At 41.5% G+C, this 16,878-nt stretch overlaps 1 protein-coding gene across 2 annotated transcripts in view; it reads right to left on the reverse strand.

The window, feature by feature from the left end:
• The window catches only part of WASHC1 (WASH complex subunit 1), a 62,817-nt gene that overhangs the window by 14,977 nt on the left and 30,962 nt on the right, over window positions 1-16,878 (reverse strand). For both annotated transcript variants that reach the window (XM_083366816.1, XM_083366815.1), the window contains 2 exons: window positions 4,858-4,969; window positions 3,555-3,701 (listed from right to left, as the gene is read on the reverse strand). In XM_083366816.1, the coding sequence (XP_083222942.1) occupies window positions 3,555-3,701; window positions 4,858-4,969 (259 nt within the window). The remainder of the gene's footprint in view (window positions 1-3,554; window positions 3,702-4,857; window positions 4,970-16,878) is intronic.

Here is a 16,878-nt window from a genome sequence, read left to right on the forward strand (position 1 = left end):
AATTGTAAGCCGCCCTGAGTCTTCGGAGAAGGGCGGGATATAAATGGAATTAAAATAAAATAAAATAAATAAAACCTCGGCTCTTGTATGACTCGTGGACTTCAACTCCCAGAATTCCTGAGCCAGCATGGCTCAGCTTGGAAACCTCTCCCTTTTCCCTCAGCATAGCTGGCTCAGGAATTCTGGGAGTTGAAGTCCACGAGTCATAAAAGAGCCGAGTTTGCCTACCCCTGTACCAAGGCCCCTCAGAATCACAGCCCTCTTCCTTTCAATGCCCATCGGTTTTCCTGCCTCTCTTTCCTGCTGCTGGCTGTCACCTGGAGGATGGGAAAAGGTCAGTGTAATGACACCTCATGGCTTTGTTGTAATATCAAACTTAATAAATGAGAGGGAGGGACTGGGGTAAAAAAAAAAGCAGCACACATACAGCATGCAAACCTCTTCATCAGTCCAACTTGAAACACAGGTTAGAATTCAGGCCACTAATTCCTGCTGTTGTGGTTCTGGTTCCCATAAGTTAATGGAAATTAGTTTGCTGCAATCCAAGTTTTTGCCCCTTACTACACCCTGTCCAACTGCTCTATTCCCTTTTCCAAATTGACTGCTCTTGCCTTCTCTCGCACCCCGTAGAGCAGACATCTCAAACACAAGGCCCGGTGGCCAGATCCGGCCCGCGAAGTGGTTTCATGTGGCCCCCGAAGCCATCCTGGAAACAGTGAGGGAACGGCCCCCACTGCCTTGGCCCTGGCCCAGAGACCCTCCTTCTGCCAGAGACCCCCAGATCTGTCCCACTCCTGCCCAGGCCCCCATAGGCACCCTTGATGCCAATGATGTAGAGCTAGCCATGCCCACCCAGTAGGCCATACGCACTCCAGCTGCGCCCACCCAGTAGGCCGCGCCCACCCTGGCCATACCCACCCGGCCCCCCGAGGGCAACCACAATGCTGATGTGGCCCTCAATGAAATTGAGTTTGACACCCCTGCCGTAGAGTCTCTTTCTAGCCTGAACCGGGTATTGTAGGAAGCCTGAAGTCCTAGAGAGTCACTCTCAAATGTAAACAATATTGAGATGAATAGATTAATATTAAAATAAAATAAATCTCAGTCTATTTGCAAGAGGTGAAGTATATTCATGCAGTATTTTCAAAGTGTTTTGTGGTCTGGGGACACGTGACATCTCTAACTCTCTTGTTATCTTAATAGGAGTGATCTCGACCAATGGATATCTTTCTGATGGGGTAAAAAAAAAAATATATCACAAAAAATATGGTAACTGCTTGTAAACAGCTTGTAGCGTTCAGAGGATGCTTTTACTTATGTGCTCCTAATATGCAGAAAAAAATATACCAAAAGTAAAAAAACCCCTACAAATTACCCAGCATCAATTCTTCGAGTTATATTTTTTTGATGAAGGCCTTAAAAATGCACTTTTTGTTCTGATGTAAGCTCTCTTTTTAGACATAATTAACTGCTGCACTGTACAACGTATAACTTTGAGTAGCCAACTTTATTTCCATATGTGTATTTTCAGCAGTTTTTTCAATTAATCTTAGCTGATTTTTCCCCACTGCAAAGTCAAGACCGGGGGGGGGGGGGAGCCCAAATCTGCTTCCAGGAAACAATTTCCAACTTGAGCAGTTTTTAGATGGGTGGACTTCGACTTTCAGAATTCCCCAGGAAGCATGATGGGAATTCTGGGAGTTGAAGTGTACATATCTTGACGTTGTCAAGGCTGGGAAACACTATTGTAGATAAAAGGACAGTGTATTTGATCAATGTGTAGGTCAGGGGAAGGCAACCGTGGCTCTTTTATGACTCGTGGACTTCAACTCCCAGGATTCCTGAGCCAGCACAGCTGGCTCAGGAATTCTGGGAGTTGAAGTCCACGAGTCATAAAAGAGCCACGTTTGCCTACCCCCTGGTGTAGGTCAAGTTTCAAGCAGAAAACAAGGAAAAAGCTATTTTTGGTGGACTCTAAAGCGCTCTGCATCTCCTGTACATTAGTGCACTGAGTTCTGAGGCTAGGCTGAAATATTCATGCTACTTTTACCCTGACTGATTTTGCTTCCATTAAACTACAGAAAAAATGCAAAGCGCTAAATTATTCAACAGCAGCTTATTTTGGGGGGGGGGTGTTTGAGAAAGAAAACAGAATGTGAGCCTGAAGCAGCTTTATTGGCCCTTGTCTGGTAGGACAGCTTTTCCCTCTGCATTAGGATCCAGATGTATACATCAGTGGTATCCCAAGAAATTAGCATCATAAAATAAAATTCTCTGAGGGATGGAATGTGTCCTTGGCTCAGGGAGCTGTTAAAAGAAAACAGAAATCTGTACAGTATTAGTTGCTCTTCTTTGTTGTTGGCTGTCCTATGCAGTTACCGGAGACTCCTAAATATTGGAAAAACTGCCCGCTTAATTTTAACTCATCCGTTCAGAAGAATGCACTTAGGACTTAACGCGGAGTCCAACCCAGGAACTACAATTTTATTTGTGGAGTTTTAGTGTCTGGAACAAAGACTATACAAAAATGAAGCACTAATTTGGAGCCGCTAATAACTAGAGAGGCACAAAACAAAACCACAAACAACTTCCTGCTGTTGGAAGATTTATTCCTGGAAAACTCATTGACCACCCCAAAAATGACTAGATCAGAGGAAGGTCCGGAGGAAAAATGGAATATTCCAAAATTTGCCAAAAGATACTCATTAATAAATATCTAGAAAATCCTACACTTTCAAAAAGTAGAGCCTGAAAAGCAACCTCGGCTCTTTTATGACTCGTAGACTTCAACTCCCAGAATTCCTGAGCCAGCACAGCTGGCTCAGGAATTCTGGGAGTTGAAGTCCACGAGTCATAAAAGAGCCGAGGTTGCCTACCTCTGCTGTAGACTACAGGCAGAAAAGAGCAGGCCATAGCAAAGGGAAATGGGAACTTCCCCATCACTCCTTTCTCCACTCGTACGGACACTGACTAGATCAGGAAACATAATTCAGGGATGCAATTTATCCCACACCTCTCAATGATACAATCAGCGAACAGAGATACGTTTGTGTGTACAATCTACAAAGAAAAGATTTGTTATGAGAGCCCTGGTGGTGCAGAGGGTAGAATGCAGTATTGCAGGCTGATTCTGCCCACAGTCTGCAGTTCGATCCTGACCAGTTCAAGGTTGATTCAGCCTTCCATCCTCCTGAGGTAAGTACAATGAGGACCCAGATTGTTGGAGGCAATAGGCTGACTCTGTAAACGGCCCAGAGAGGGCTGCAAAGCACTATGAAGCGGTATATAAGTCTACATGCTATTGCTATTATTTATTTCCTTATTTATGCATATGACTGAATACTGTACAGTCATCAAAATGCAAGGGAGTCATATAAAGAAGGTCTTTTTTTTTCTAATCCATGCAATACTTTTGCTGCCTGGGACCTCTTCAGGCAATTCTTCCCTGATTCAGGACTTCGCGGTCTGGTGCCATCAAAAACCCAAAGCAAAGAGAAGCCTCTTGAGTAAAGAAATGTGACTCGTCCTCTGACTTCCCTTTGACTATCCCTTACTTGTAAGGACTTCTCATCCAATGCTCTGTGCTTGCTCTGAATCTTGTGCCTCGGTTGTTTCTGGGCTTCTGGATCCTGAGCGCCAGTGAAGATAGAAGCATATTCTTGCAGCCGTTCTGGTGCAGGGTATTTAGAGCTGGAAAACACCTAGGAGAAGGAAAAAAATAGGAAGAGAGAATTGAAGAGAATTTATTTATTTATTTAATTGATTTTATATATTTTATATTTTATAGAATTGAAGAGAAGAAAGTAGGTTGCCAGCACACAAGCAAGACAAGTCTGGTGGCTTTTAACAGAAAAAGAAACATGCATAGTTAATGTGCTAATACAGAAGTAGGAACTATGAACCATCTCAGAATTTGATTCCTTACCTACAAAATAATCTACAAGACTCTGATACGGGTAGTCCGACCTAGACTTAAGACCACAACTGAGCCCAAAATTTCCATTGCTATGTAAGACAGTTTGTGTAAGTGAGTTTTGCCCCATTTGACAAACTTTTTGCCCCAGTTAAGTGAATCACTACAGTTGTTCAGTGAATCTGGCTTCCCCCATTGGTTTTGCTTGTCGGAAACCGGCTGGGAAGGTTACAAATGGTGATCCCATGATCCCAGGACAGTGCAGCCGTCATAAACGCATGCCAGTTGCCAAGTGTCCGGATTTTGACCAAGTGACCATGGGGATGCTGCAACAGTCGTGTGGAAAACAGTAATAAACTCACTTTTTCAGTGCTGTTGTAACTTCAAATGGTCACTAAGCAAATTGTTGTAAGTTGAGGACTACCCATACGGGGCAAATGCGACATAAGTACTTGTATGGATAAACGTATTAGTATGGATGAACTACAACTAGGGGCAACTACGATGCTAGCTAGAGTGGTAGGATTCAGTTCCAAGTTCTGTCTCAATTTACTACCAGTTTGTTAACTGCACTGGGCAAGGCAGTCTCTGGCTTAACATTCCAGACATTTGCTAGCATAATATCTGGATTCTTGTAAGAATGCTTAAAAAATACTGCTGAGAGACAAAAAGGCTCTGGAATATAACAAAACAGCGGAAATGAACAGGCTACCCAATCCCCAAACTAGATCATGACTACTATAGAAGGCAACAGATTAGAGAACCTTCTTTCCTTAATAACCAAGATACTGATTACTACTGCAACTGCTTTGTAGTTTGCATTTTAAAAAAAGCATTCATGCAATTGGGGACCGTGTGGCTGCTGTTACAGGCAGCTTGGCTTTTAATCACAGATTAATGGAAGCAACGCCATTCAAAAGAACCATTGCAATAGTCATCCAAACCTTAATAGCCTTTTTGCTGCCCTTTATCTTCTCAATTTTGGCTTGAGCAAGGGTGACCCGCTCATTGATTGCTCGCAGCTGTGCCCGGCTGACTTCCACTTGTTGGGAAATCCTAAAAATCAATCAATCAATCAATCAATCAATCAATCAATCAATCAATTTAAAGCAGCATTTAACAAACGAGCAACAAGGAAGAGTTCACTGGTTGGTATACAGATTAAGTAAAACAATGTCTTTCCAATAGAATAGCTATCATTTAAACACCATCAATTGCCTTCTTTCCCCTGATAAGACCAACCAAGACAAAGGTTGCTGTAATTTTGCCAACAAGCTCATCAAATAGCAGTAGCATTTAAGCTTATATACCACCCCATAGCACCTTTGGGCGATTTATTTTTTATTTTTATTTATTTTAATCCCATTTATATCCCGCCCTTCTCTGAAGACTCAGGGCGGCTTACAATTTAAGCACAAACCAATGTGCTTAGCAATAGCCTTCATTCTATGTATATGCCTGCTTATTAGGGCTTTCCCCCCCCCCCAAAGCGGCATTATTACAAAGTCAGCTTATTGCCCCCAACAGCATTATTTTCATATTGCCAACAACATTCTGGGTCCTCATTTTACCGATCTCGGAAGGATGGAAGTCAACCTTGAGCTCTGTCAGGATCGAACTCCAGGCAGTGAGCAGAGTCAGCCTGCAATACTGTCAAGGTTGAATTGCTAAGATGCATGCTAACATCTATTGCTACTCAACTTGCCACAGAAACAGGGGGGAGGGGTAGAAAGCATGGGGAGGAAATGGGATTCTAAGAGGCCATCCATGGACCGTGAGAGCCTACAGGAATGCCAAGGTCACTAATGCAGGTGTCAGATGGAGAAGTGGACTGTTCCCATAACAAACCCAAGATATATGATTGGGCAACATGAACATCTGGTGGGTGGGGGTTAAGGGAAGCTATTGTTAACGAGGCAAAATTTAATGTGGGAAAACCAGAGCTGGTTTTGCTTCTTCAGTTCTGAGACGTGAGGCAAAAAGCAACACCGCCCAACTCTCAGGAATGGGTGTTCAGGTTTGAGAGAAAAGGAGAAAGAAACGGGATTCAGTTTGCAAGTCAGATGCAAGTACTGTAGAGTCTGGGCAATAGAACTGCTTCCTTTTGCAACGAACTATTTCTTCTGCATTACGTTGTCTTCATCCCAATTTCATCCATTTGACTTTCTTGTCAGCTCCAAAAAATCTTGGAGCAAGAAACCCTTACCAAGCTTTCCTTACCCTCCCTTTAACCTTATATATAATTTCTAAGACTACTCGTAAGAACGGCTCAGAAGCTGTGGTAAATGTTAGCAACCTGGCTTCGAGCAATGAAGAGTTGGCTAAGTAACATCATGCCAGTGTTTTAGATGCTACCAAAAAGCTCTGGGTCCAATTTAAGGCATTGGTTTTAATTATTGTACCAACATGGAAATCTTGAGGTAGTTCCCTTGCTGATCTAATCTCTTGTGTATTTCATGTTTTTAAATTGTAACCAGTTTTAAGTTAATTTTAATTTTTAAAAACTTTAATTAGATATCTCTCCAAGGTGAGGAAAACTCTTAACTCAGTCTTCCCTATGTGCTCATCTCAAGAGGAATTGCAGTATTCCTCATGAAGTAGGGATATTCTACTTTCCATTGCTCATGAAGTAGGGATATCAGTTCTAGAAGGCCTTGTCCATTTATTTCCCTTTTATTACATGGTTAAAACCACTATGTTCTAGTGCAGGGGTGTGAAACTCAATTTCATTGAGGGCCGCATCAGCATTGCGGTTGCGCTCAGGGGGCCGGGTGAGTATGGCCAGGGTGGGCGTGGCTAGAGTGGGTGTGGCCTACTGGGTGGGCGTGGCCAGCTCTGCATCGTTCGCATCAAGGGTGCCTATGGGGGCCTGGGCAGGAGTGGGACAGATCTGAGGGTCTCCGGCAGAAGGAGGGTCTCTGGGCCAGGGCCAAGGCAGTGGGGGCCGTTCCCTCACTGTTTCCAGGATGGCTTTGCAGGCCACATGAAACCACTTCGCGGGCCACATCCGGCCCCCGGGCCTTGTGTTTGACATGTCTGTTCTAGTGAGTCTTTGGTGTAAAGCTGGATCTGGGTACACTAGAACTTTTTGGTACTGTTTGGCGATTATTGTTTGTTTGCTCCAACACTGGAAGTTTTTAAGGAGACAGTGGACAATTCTTTGTCTGAAATTGTACATGGTCTCCTGCCTGAGCAGGGGCTTGAACTAGAAGACCCCCAAGGTCCCTTTGAACTCTGTTACTGTTTTTACTGTTATTCTGTATACACAATAGAATATTCTGTACTGTATTATACTTCTGGTCTTAACAATACAGTAGTACAGTGCATTCAGAAAGTATTCAGGCCCCCTTCACTTTTGTCAATTTTGTTATGCTGCAGCCTAATTCTACAGTTGCTGAAATTCATTTTTTTCTCATTAATCTACATTCAGTACTCCATAATGACAAAATGAAAACAGAATTTTAGAAATATCTGTAAATTTATTAAAAAGGAAAAACTGAAATATCACATTGGCATATTCAGACTCTTCACTCAGTACTTTGTTGAAGCACCATCGGCAGCAATTACAGCCCTGAGTCTTTTTAGATATGATGCAACAAGCTTTGCACACCTGGATTAGGGGATTTTCTGCCATTCTTCCTTGCAAATCCTCTGAAGCTCAGTGTCAAGTTTCCGACGCATGAGCTTTTCAAGTGACTCTGAGGCATTGTTTACCTTAAAAGTCCGCAAATGCTTGCTTGAAGGAAGCTGGAATCTGAAATCTCCGCCCCCTTGCACAATATATTAAATACAATTCTCCACCTTTCTATTTTTGTCATTAATCACATTCTCCAATTAATTTAAAGAATTAGTTTCTCTTCCGTTAGACAACCTGCCCAAGTTCTTATCTTCTTTAATTTCAGACGGCCTTGAGGTACAATCTCCCTCCTCCCAGCCTTAACCCTATCTGTTAAAGCAATACACGTTTAACATATGAAATAGCTGCTTCTTCATCTCTTGTCAAGCAAGAACATTTGATGTTAGCAACGTTCACACTCAAGTCAGTTGGATGGCGACAGTCGATGGACAGCCATTGTCAGATACCTCTAGATATGTTCAATAGGGTTCAAGTCAGAGCTCTGGCTGGGCCACTCTAGAACATTCATAGAGTTGTCCCTAAGCCACTGCTGTATTGTCTTGGCTGTCTGCTTAGGATCATTGGCATATTGGAAAGTGAACCTTCAGCCCAGTCTAAGCTCTTGAGCGCTGCAGAACAGGTTGTCATTGAGGATATCCCTGGACTTTGCTCCATTCACCTTTCCCTCAACCATGACCAGTCTCCCAGTCTCTGCTGCTGAAACACACCCGCACAGCCACCACCATGCTTCACTATTGGGATGATATTGGGCATTCACTGTTGGGAGGAGCGGTGCCTGGTTTCCTCCAGACATAACGTTTAGAATTGAGGTGAAACAGTTCAATCTTGATTTCACCAGACCAGAAAATCTTGTTCCTCACAGTCTGAGAATCCTTCAGGTGCTTTTTTTTTTGCAAACTCCAAGTGGGCTTTCATGTGTTTTGCTACTCTGCCATAAAGCTCAGATTGGTGAAGGGCTGCAGGGATAGTTGTCCTTCAGGAACCCATCTCCATACAAGTTCTCTGGAACTCAGTCGATATGACCATCAGATTCTTGGTCACCTCTCTTACTAAGGCCCTTCTCCCCTGATTGCTCTGTTTGACCAGGCGACCAGCTCTTGGAAGAGCCCTGGTTATGCCAAACTTCTTCCATTTGAGAATTCTGGAGGCCACTGTGCTCTTAGGAACCTTCAGTACAGCAGAAATTTTACTGTAGCCTTCCCAACATCTGTGCCTTGCAATAATCCTGTCTCTGAGCTCTGCAGGCAGTTCCTTTGACCTCATGGCTTTTGCTCTGCTACAGTATGCATTGTCAGCTGTGAGGCCTTCTGTAGAAAGGTGTGTGCCTTTCCAAATCATGTCCAATCAATTTAATTTACCACAGGTAGTCTCCAATCAACATGTAGAAACATTTCAGGGAAGACTAAGAGAAAGGGAGGGACCTGGGCTAAATTTCACATGTTGTTGCAAAGGGTCTGAATACTTATGCCAATGTGATGTTTTAGTTTTTCCTTTTTCATAAGTTTACAGACATTTCTACAATTCTGTTTTCCATTCATCATTACGGGGTATAGGCTACCCCGTACCGAGTATAGGCTAATGAGGAAAAAAATGAATTTCAACAACTGTAGAATTAGGCTCCAGCATAACAAATTTGACAAAAGTGAAGAGGGTCTAAATATTTTCTGAATGCACTTTACATAAGCATCCGTATAAAACAATAGATAAATAAAATGTGAGGTGATATACTACGTATGATTATCAAGTGATTAATACAGATGTGACTGGCCAAGGAAAGGCTTTCAAAAAATAAATATTATATCCAGAACAGAGAGCCAGTGTGGTGTAGGGGTTAAGGCACTGGGCCAGAAATCAGAAGAGTGTGCTTTACTTCCATTTCAGGCACAAAGCCAGCTGGGTGGCCTTGGGCCAGTCATTCTCTCTCAGCTCTAGGAAGGAGGTAATGGCAAACCACTTTTAAAATCTTGCCAAGAAATCTGCAGGGATAAATCCGGGCAGTTGTCAGGAGTCAACACTGAGTCAAAGGCACAATCAATCAATAACCCAGAATAGTCATCATGCAAATGAAAATGTCCCCAAAAAGAATACCATAAAAGTACTCATTTACACATTTGAGCATATCTGTATGTAATATTTAACAAATACCTGTGAATAATTTAACATCCTCTTTTTAACAAGAAAAAATGTTCCTTGTTAAGCCGGCTAGAACAGATGAAACCATCTTCTCTCCAAATAAAAATCCAGCCTAAAATACTAGCCGTACAAATGAAACCATGTCAAGTTTCTCTGAATTATTAAAGCTGAGGCTGGAAACAAAGAACCGTTATAATCCTTCACACTAAGGCAATGAAAGAGTGATTGATATTTGCAGAAGACAGATTAATGTCCTCCCCTTCCCCAATTTTGTAAAATAAATATACTGAGATTAAAGGACAGAAACAATGTGCAGATGAAGGGGGACACCAATCATAGTCACTGACAGTCAGCCTCTGTTGCAGAAAACCAGCATTTAGATCAGGCAGTCCTGATTCATTACTTTTCCAGCTTCAAGGATGCTAGGCTGAATATGAAAAAAAAGTGCTGTTACAACCTGGAGAGTAATTTACAGGATTGTCAGTATTTTATTTATTTATTAACCCAATTTACATGGTCACCCATCTATCATGTTGAATTAAATAAAAAACAAGAGATTCCTAAAGAATTCAAATAAAACTACATCAAGCCTCTCAAAACCAGATATACATAGCCGTGCCAGAGCCCCATACTAACTTCCTGACCCAGACCTTGGGGGAAGAACCAGATCTTCACAGCCTTGGAAAGGGCCAACAGAATAAGGGTCACATATATTTTGGGATGCGGTGGCTCAGTGGGTTAGGACGCTGAGCTTGTCGATCAGAAGGTCAGGTCGAATCTCGAGTGCCGCGTAACAGAGTGAGCACCTGTTACTTGTCCCAGCTTCTGCCAACCTAGCAGTTCAAAAGCATGTAAAAATGCAAGTAGAAAAATAGGGACCACTACGGTGGGAAGGTAACAGCATTCCGTGCGCCTTTGGCGTCTAGTCATGCCGGCCACATGACCACGGAGACGTCCTCGGACAAGCGCTGGCTCTTCGGCTTTGAAACGGAGATGAGCACCGGCCCCTAGAGTTGGAAACGACTAGCACGCATGTGCGGGGGAACCTTTACCTTTACCTATATTTTGGGGAAGAGACTGATACATAGGGCACGTGCCATGACAGAGAAGAGTCACTTCCTAGGGCCTACCAAATGGCGTTGTTTGGAACATGGAACATGTCCTCTCTGCCAGATCTGGTAGGATGGGTGGAAGCCACAGGTAAAGATGGTCCCTCAAGTAACCTGGCACCCTGTCCTGTGGTTTTTAAAATGACAAACAGCACCATGGATTGTGCTGGGAGACAGTGTAACTCATGTAGTCATTAGGTGGATGTACCATGTGATGCCTCATACTGAATACACCACTACCTTCTGGACCAGACGAAGCTTCTGAAAGCTCTTCAAGGTTAGTTCCAGTATTTTGAATACTTTTCTATTTTATTTTATTTTTGGTCAATTCAAGGTAGTACTTAATACAGTAATATATATAATATAAGGTATGCATGCCTCCTATTTTCCCTACAACAATCTTTTGAAGTAGGTTGAGCTAGCCCAGTCATCCAGCTGGCTTTAATGACTGAGGGTGGACTGGGGCTCATGATCTCCCAGTTAATAGTCCAGCATTTAGCCACTACAGCCTACTAGCTCCAATACAAGGAAGATGTTTATTCACAAATTGTCTCCAAGTATTTAGGACCATAGCATACACCACATCTACATTTTCAGTACCCTGGACAGAACTGATGCATATTGATGACTAAAACATTTAGAGGGATTGAGCACAGAGGAAAGTTGATACCACACTTAATGAACTACAGATAATCCTTGATTTATGACTCCAATTGAGCCCAACATTTCTGCTGCTAAGTGAGACACTTGTTAAATGAATGTTGCCCCATTTTACAACCTTTCTTGCCACATTTGTTAAGTGAATTACTGCAGTCGTTATGTCAGTAACACGGTTGTTAAGTGAATCTGGCTGCCCCATTAACTTTGCTTGTCAGAAAGTTGCAAAAGGTGATCACAGGATCCTGGGACAGTGCAACCGTCAAAAATATGAGTCAGCTGCCAAGTGTTTGAATTTTGGTCATGTGACCATGGGGAGGCTGCAACGGTCACGAGTGTGAAAATTAATCATAAGTTACTTTTTCCAGTGCTGTTGTGACTTTGAACGGTCACTAAATGAATGGTTGTTAAGTTGAAGACTACCTGTATCAAATTAATTTCTCTTCAGTCATGAAGCTCATATGGGATCAATCATAGTTTCTTAGCCTCAGGTAGTGAACCCCAAATAAAAGACAGGGAGGTGGCAAGTATTTTCTTTTTGATTTAATTTATTCTCCAACTTTCTGCTTATACAAGCACTAAAAAAGATTGACTGAAGAACACAATAAGCTCATTACAATCAAAATCAAATCCCAAAAACTTAAATGCAGTGAATATACACAGGGCATACCTGTGTTTCAACATATTTAGGGACAGCTCCTTCAGGTAGAGGCAGTTCATCTTAATGGTTGCTTAAGCACAAATTTTATTATTATGAGCCCTAATATGGTTTTAAGAAAAAAATGATTAATCACACCCAGTCATTAGCATTTGGAGTTGGAACAGATGAGATTTTTTTTATCAATCGCAAAGAAGAATTATGGAAATTGGTTCTATGGAAATAGGCAGCAGAACATGGACCATCCAGGGGAGACATGAATGATAAAGAAAACAAATAGAATGGAATATCAGACCAATCATAGTGACTACTTCAGAGTAACCATGGAGTTACTCAGTTCTTTGATTACTTCCTTGTTACTGCAAAAACAATGTGCACAGATTCCTAAGATTTGGGTTACAACTGCTAAATAGAGGAATCACATTAGGCCACTTAGAAACATAATATTATATGTTTCTATATATTATATTATATTATATATAATATCAATATTATATTATCCAGAACACTGAAATGGATAACAACTAGAAAACAGGAATCATAATTCTTGGTATTTTAATAGCTATTCTATGACAGAGTTGTCACAGAGCTGAAGATACCATATTATTATATTAATAACATTACCATATTATCATACCATATAAGATACGATACCATACCATATTGTCAATTAACGTGTTTTGGCTCGAAGCCAAAACAAGTTGATTGACAACCAGAATGTATAAGGGAGATCCTTAGAAATTTGACTTCTCCTTACAACTTTATGCATGGACAAAGACAAGAGACTGAAAGAAGGCAAGCAAGCAATTATGAAAAAAGCCTATATAAGCATGAATGGATGAGAGACTGTGTTTGATATAAAATCATCCATAAGGTAAAGCATGTCTTACATGGAATCAAGTCCCTGGATTCAATATCAGTCATTCTGGCAATGTTTATTTATTTTATTTATTTTTATTTTAATTCCATTTATATCCCGCCCTTCTCCGAAGACTCAGGGCGGCTTACAAGCTTAGCAGTAGCCCTCTTCTCTTATTTTTCTGTTGTGTATACAAAGCAATGGCTGCATTGTGCTCTGTTACAACTCTGTCAGTGCATAACCAACAGAATAGCTTGGAGAATTACTGTTCTTTAATTAATTGTGCAGAGGCCTCTTGGATTGGATAAAATGCTGAAAACAACTGGTGCCAAGGGAATTCATAGCACAAAATGGAAAAGGCAGTGAAATTCTGCTTGTTTCATGACATTTGGATCCATATGGAAGCAGACAGTTGGAAGGGGATCAGAACTATGCTTTGAACATGATTTTTGATGGTGTTTATTTCTGGTTTCCGGCAAAAAGTGGCATACAGTGAACAATGGGTTCACTTACAACCATTGTGTTTGCTTTATGACCACTGCTAAAAAGGTCATCAAATCAGGTCCAGTCACCTGATGACTCGCTTTACAACTTTCACAACTTATGACCATAAATGCCAGGCTTAATTATGGTTGTAACCTGAGGAGTGTATGTATGTATGTATGTATGCATGCATGCATGCATGTATGTACCAGATTGCTTGACAACTTTATGACCAGGCCAGGCAGCACAACTTGCCTTAAAGAGCAAGGGGTCATTTGCAATCTAGTTCTAGTCAATCTTCCCATAGTAACTCTTTCCAAGAAAAGGAGGATGGGGGAAGAAAGGATGGGAAGTGATTAGGAAATTATTGTTCAACATTAGAAACAAATACAGAAGGTGATTTCCTTAGAATACCCAGTGAGCCCAATTTAACTTTAACAACACTCACACTCATTATTTTGTTATTTATTTATTCAACGCACAAGCTGCTTCTTATTGCTGAAGTGAGTCCATGCAATTTAAACCACGTTAAAATATTACAATTAGTAAAAATAACAACAACAAACCCAAACAAAAATCACATTACCACATCAGGAAAGGAAAAGAGATACAAATACTGAGAGGTTAATATCCCAATACCAGCGCAGAATAACAAATCAGTATGGCACAGGTCCTGCTAAAAAAAGCTACATTTTAGGCCTTTTCTAAATGACAGCAGGGCCTGGACTGTGTGGTATTATGTTCCAAAACCAGAGCTGGCCATAGAAAAACTGTATCTCCAAGACCTCATTTTTACTGATGGACCTGAAGTATGTCAGCCCTACAATATCAAAATAGGAAGGGCAGACATAAATGAAGATAAGTAATCCTGCAGATATCCAGAACCTGAGCCATAAAGTTTCAGCATCTTGAATTGCTCTCAGAAACATTCTGGGAATCTGTGGAGCTTGTGTTGAAAGAAATGTTACCTGGGAAAAAACCAAGGTCTCTACATAAACTGCTTGAACAGCTTCATTCTGGATCAGCTGAAGCTTCCAACTGGCCTTTGAGAGCAGCTCCACATAAAATGAATTACAGTAGTCCAGATGCAAAGTGACTACATCATGAGTGACCCTGACTAGGACATTCTGATTCCTGGAAAAAGTACGAGGGGTGCATAAGGTGAATTTGCACAAAAGTCTTTCAGGCTGTGATGGCACTTGCTGTTCAAGATAATATTGAGATTATCTTGAACTCATCAGAGACACAATGCAAGATCTCTTTTTCCCCCCCATAAGAAACTTTGGGAATGTACATCTTCAGAAGCATATATACTGTCTACAATACACCATCATATTGCAACTATTCTGACTACAAATGCAGAAGCTCAATAATCAAGTCAGAGTTATTTGCTGATTTCTGAAACATGAATTTTTCCCATTCCACCTTGCATTTTTCTGACAGAAATATTAGGTAACACAATCTTTCATAGTGGGATAGAGAAATAAGGCTAATAAACCAATGAGACACCATTCCTTTTCCTACCCAGGTTTATTATTTTCATGAAGATGACGTGCAATGGTTTAGTTGGATTCTATGTAGATAGTGCAACTATTAAGATGAGGTGGGAGAATGGCCTATAAACCACAGGACCAGGTACTTCTAAGCTCTTATTAACTCATGAAAAAAACAGATGTGTTCAGTTAATAGCTGCTTAGGGGAGCAGTTAAGAGTCTGCCATAAATCCCACCTTCATCTCAAAAGTTTTAATAGCAGCAAATTGCAGTGTGTGCTTTTGCCTCATAGACAAATAAGTTCAAGCAATCTGTCAGAAGGAGTAAAACATCCACCTCCCACTGTTGGCCTTCTACTCTTTTCATTTTCAGATTTAAAAACAGCTTCTTCACCTCCTCTTTGAAATCTGAGTAAGTGCAATCAAAAAGTTGATGGTTAAAAATCCCATGAGAAAACATAATCAAGGTTCCTTCTTTCCTTCCATTAAGCAATTGGTTATTATACTAATTAATGTTTATCACATTTTGATTGCTCCTTGAGCCTGATTTCCAGGTGCTGAAGTGCTAGTAGACAGTCCCACTTTGGGAGGTGCTAAATTGTCTTCAGGAGCTGCAAAGATCAAAGCTATCAGATTCTACGTGGGTACGCCTATGCACAGAAAGGGATCTCCTGTGTACAGACCTCACCAAGCATGTACTGCATGTTCTTGCCCTATAAAAATTTTTTATAAAGAGGAGCTGCCTTGGAGGCAGTACTTGTATCTTGAAGCTCAGAGAATGGTGCCCTTCAACTGAATGCAATAACCACTCTGGACTTCAACTCATGCTGGCTGGGGAATTTTAGGAGTTAAAAGTCTGAACATCTTCAAATTACCAAGGTTGAGAAACACTGTTCCACGGAATAGACTAGACCAGGGGTCGGCAACCTTGGCTCTTTTATGACTCGCGGACTTCAACTCCCAGAATTCCTGAGCCAGCTATGCTGGCTAAGGAATTCTGGGAGTTGAAGTCCACGAGTCATAAAAGAGCCAAGGTTGCCGACCCCTGGACTAGACGTTTCATTCAGTATTAAGGGCACCATTCTCTGACCACTTTCTCAGTCAGCTTCAGGATACATGTGCTGCTTGCAAAGCAACTCCTTCTTATAAAGAAATGTCAAAAGCCCAAGGCTACCTAATATGAACCCTTTGTAGGGTCTTGCCCCACAAAAGCCCTGTTTCAATTTCTGAGGGCAGCAGAGAGAATCTATAACACAAGCTGTCCTTGACTATGTTTAAAGGTTCAAAGGATTCACCTGAAAGAAGCAGGGCCACCGGTTTCTAGTGTATTTTTCCCCGGATCTCATTTGCTTAACAGACAGAGTAATGAGCAAGTTCAGCTAAGCTCTACCAGAACAGTCAAACAGTTTTAGTTCCCCAGCTAACATTTTGCATTCTTTGGTGAATAATTCTCCCCCTCTCGTTCCAAAGTGTAGGCGACAAGTTTTTCTTTTCTAAGGCACTCTTTAACATTTAGCTGAAAGCTATTCTAAACCTGAATCACTTATTTAAAATATGCATTTAAGATATGTGGGTATCAAGTGGGCCTGCACCAGTCGGTGTTGCTAAATAGTAGAACTATTTCTATCTGAATCAAGACAGAAGAAACGCATTAGCAATTTTCCATCTCTCTCAACTGCTATGCGGGCAGTTGGCCTGGATCCCATTGGTGATCTTCTGAGAGGGAAACTTTGATCTGTCTTCTGGCATCCAACATGCCATCTGCTTTGTTTAGTGATTGGTCTTAAGAGTGCTTTTCCTCTTCACAGAGTCTTTTCCCAACTTCCTCCCCTACCCACCCCACCCCCATTTAAGATCAAATGAAACCCCCAGAAGTACCCCAAACTGCCCGATCCATTTGGGAATCGCTTGTCCCAAAGGTGCTTTTTCCCCAAAGG

Source organism: Vipera ursinii, assembly GCF_947247035.1.
Source record: "Vipera ursinii genome assembly, chromosome: 6".
Classification (NCBI taxonomy): Eukaryota; Metazoa; Chordata; class Lepidosauria; order Squamata; family Viperidae; genus Vipera; species Vipera ursinii.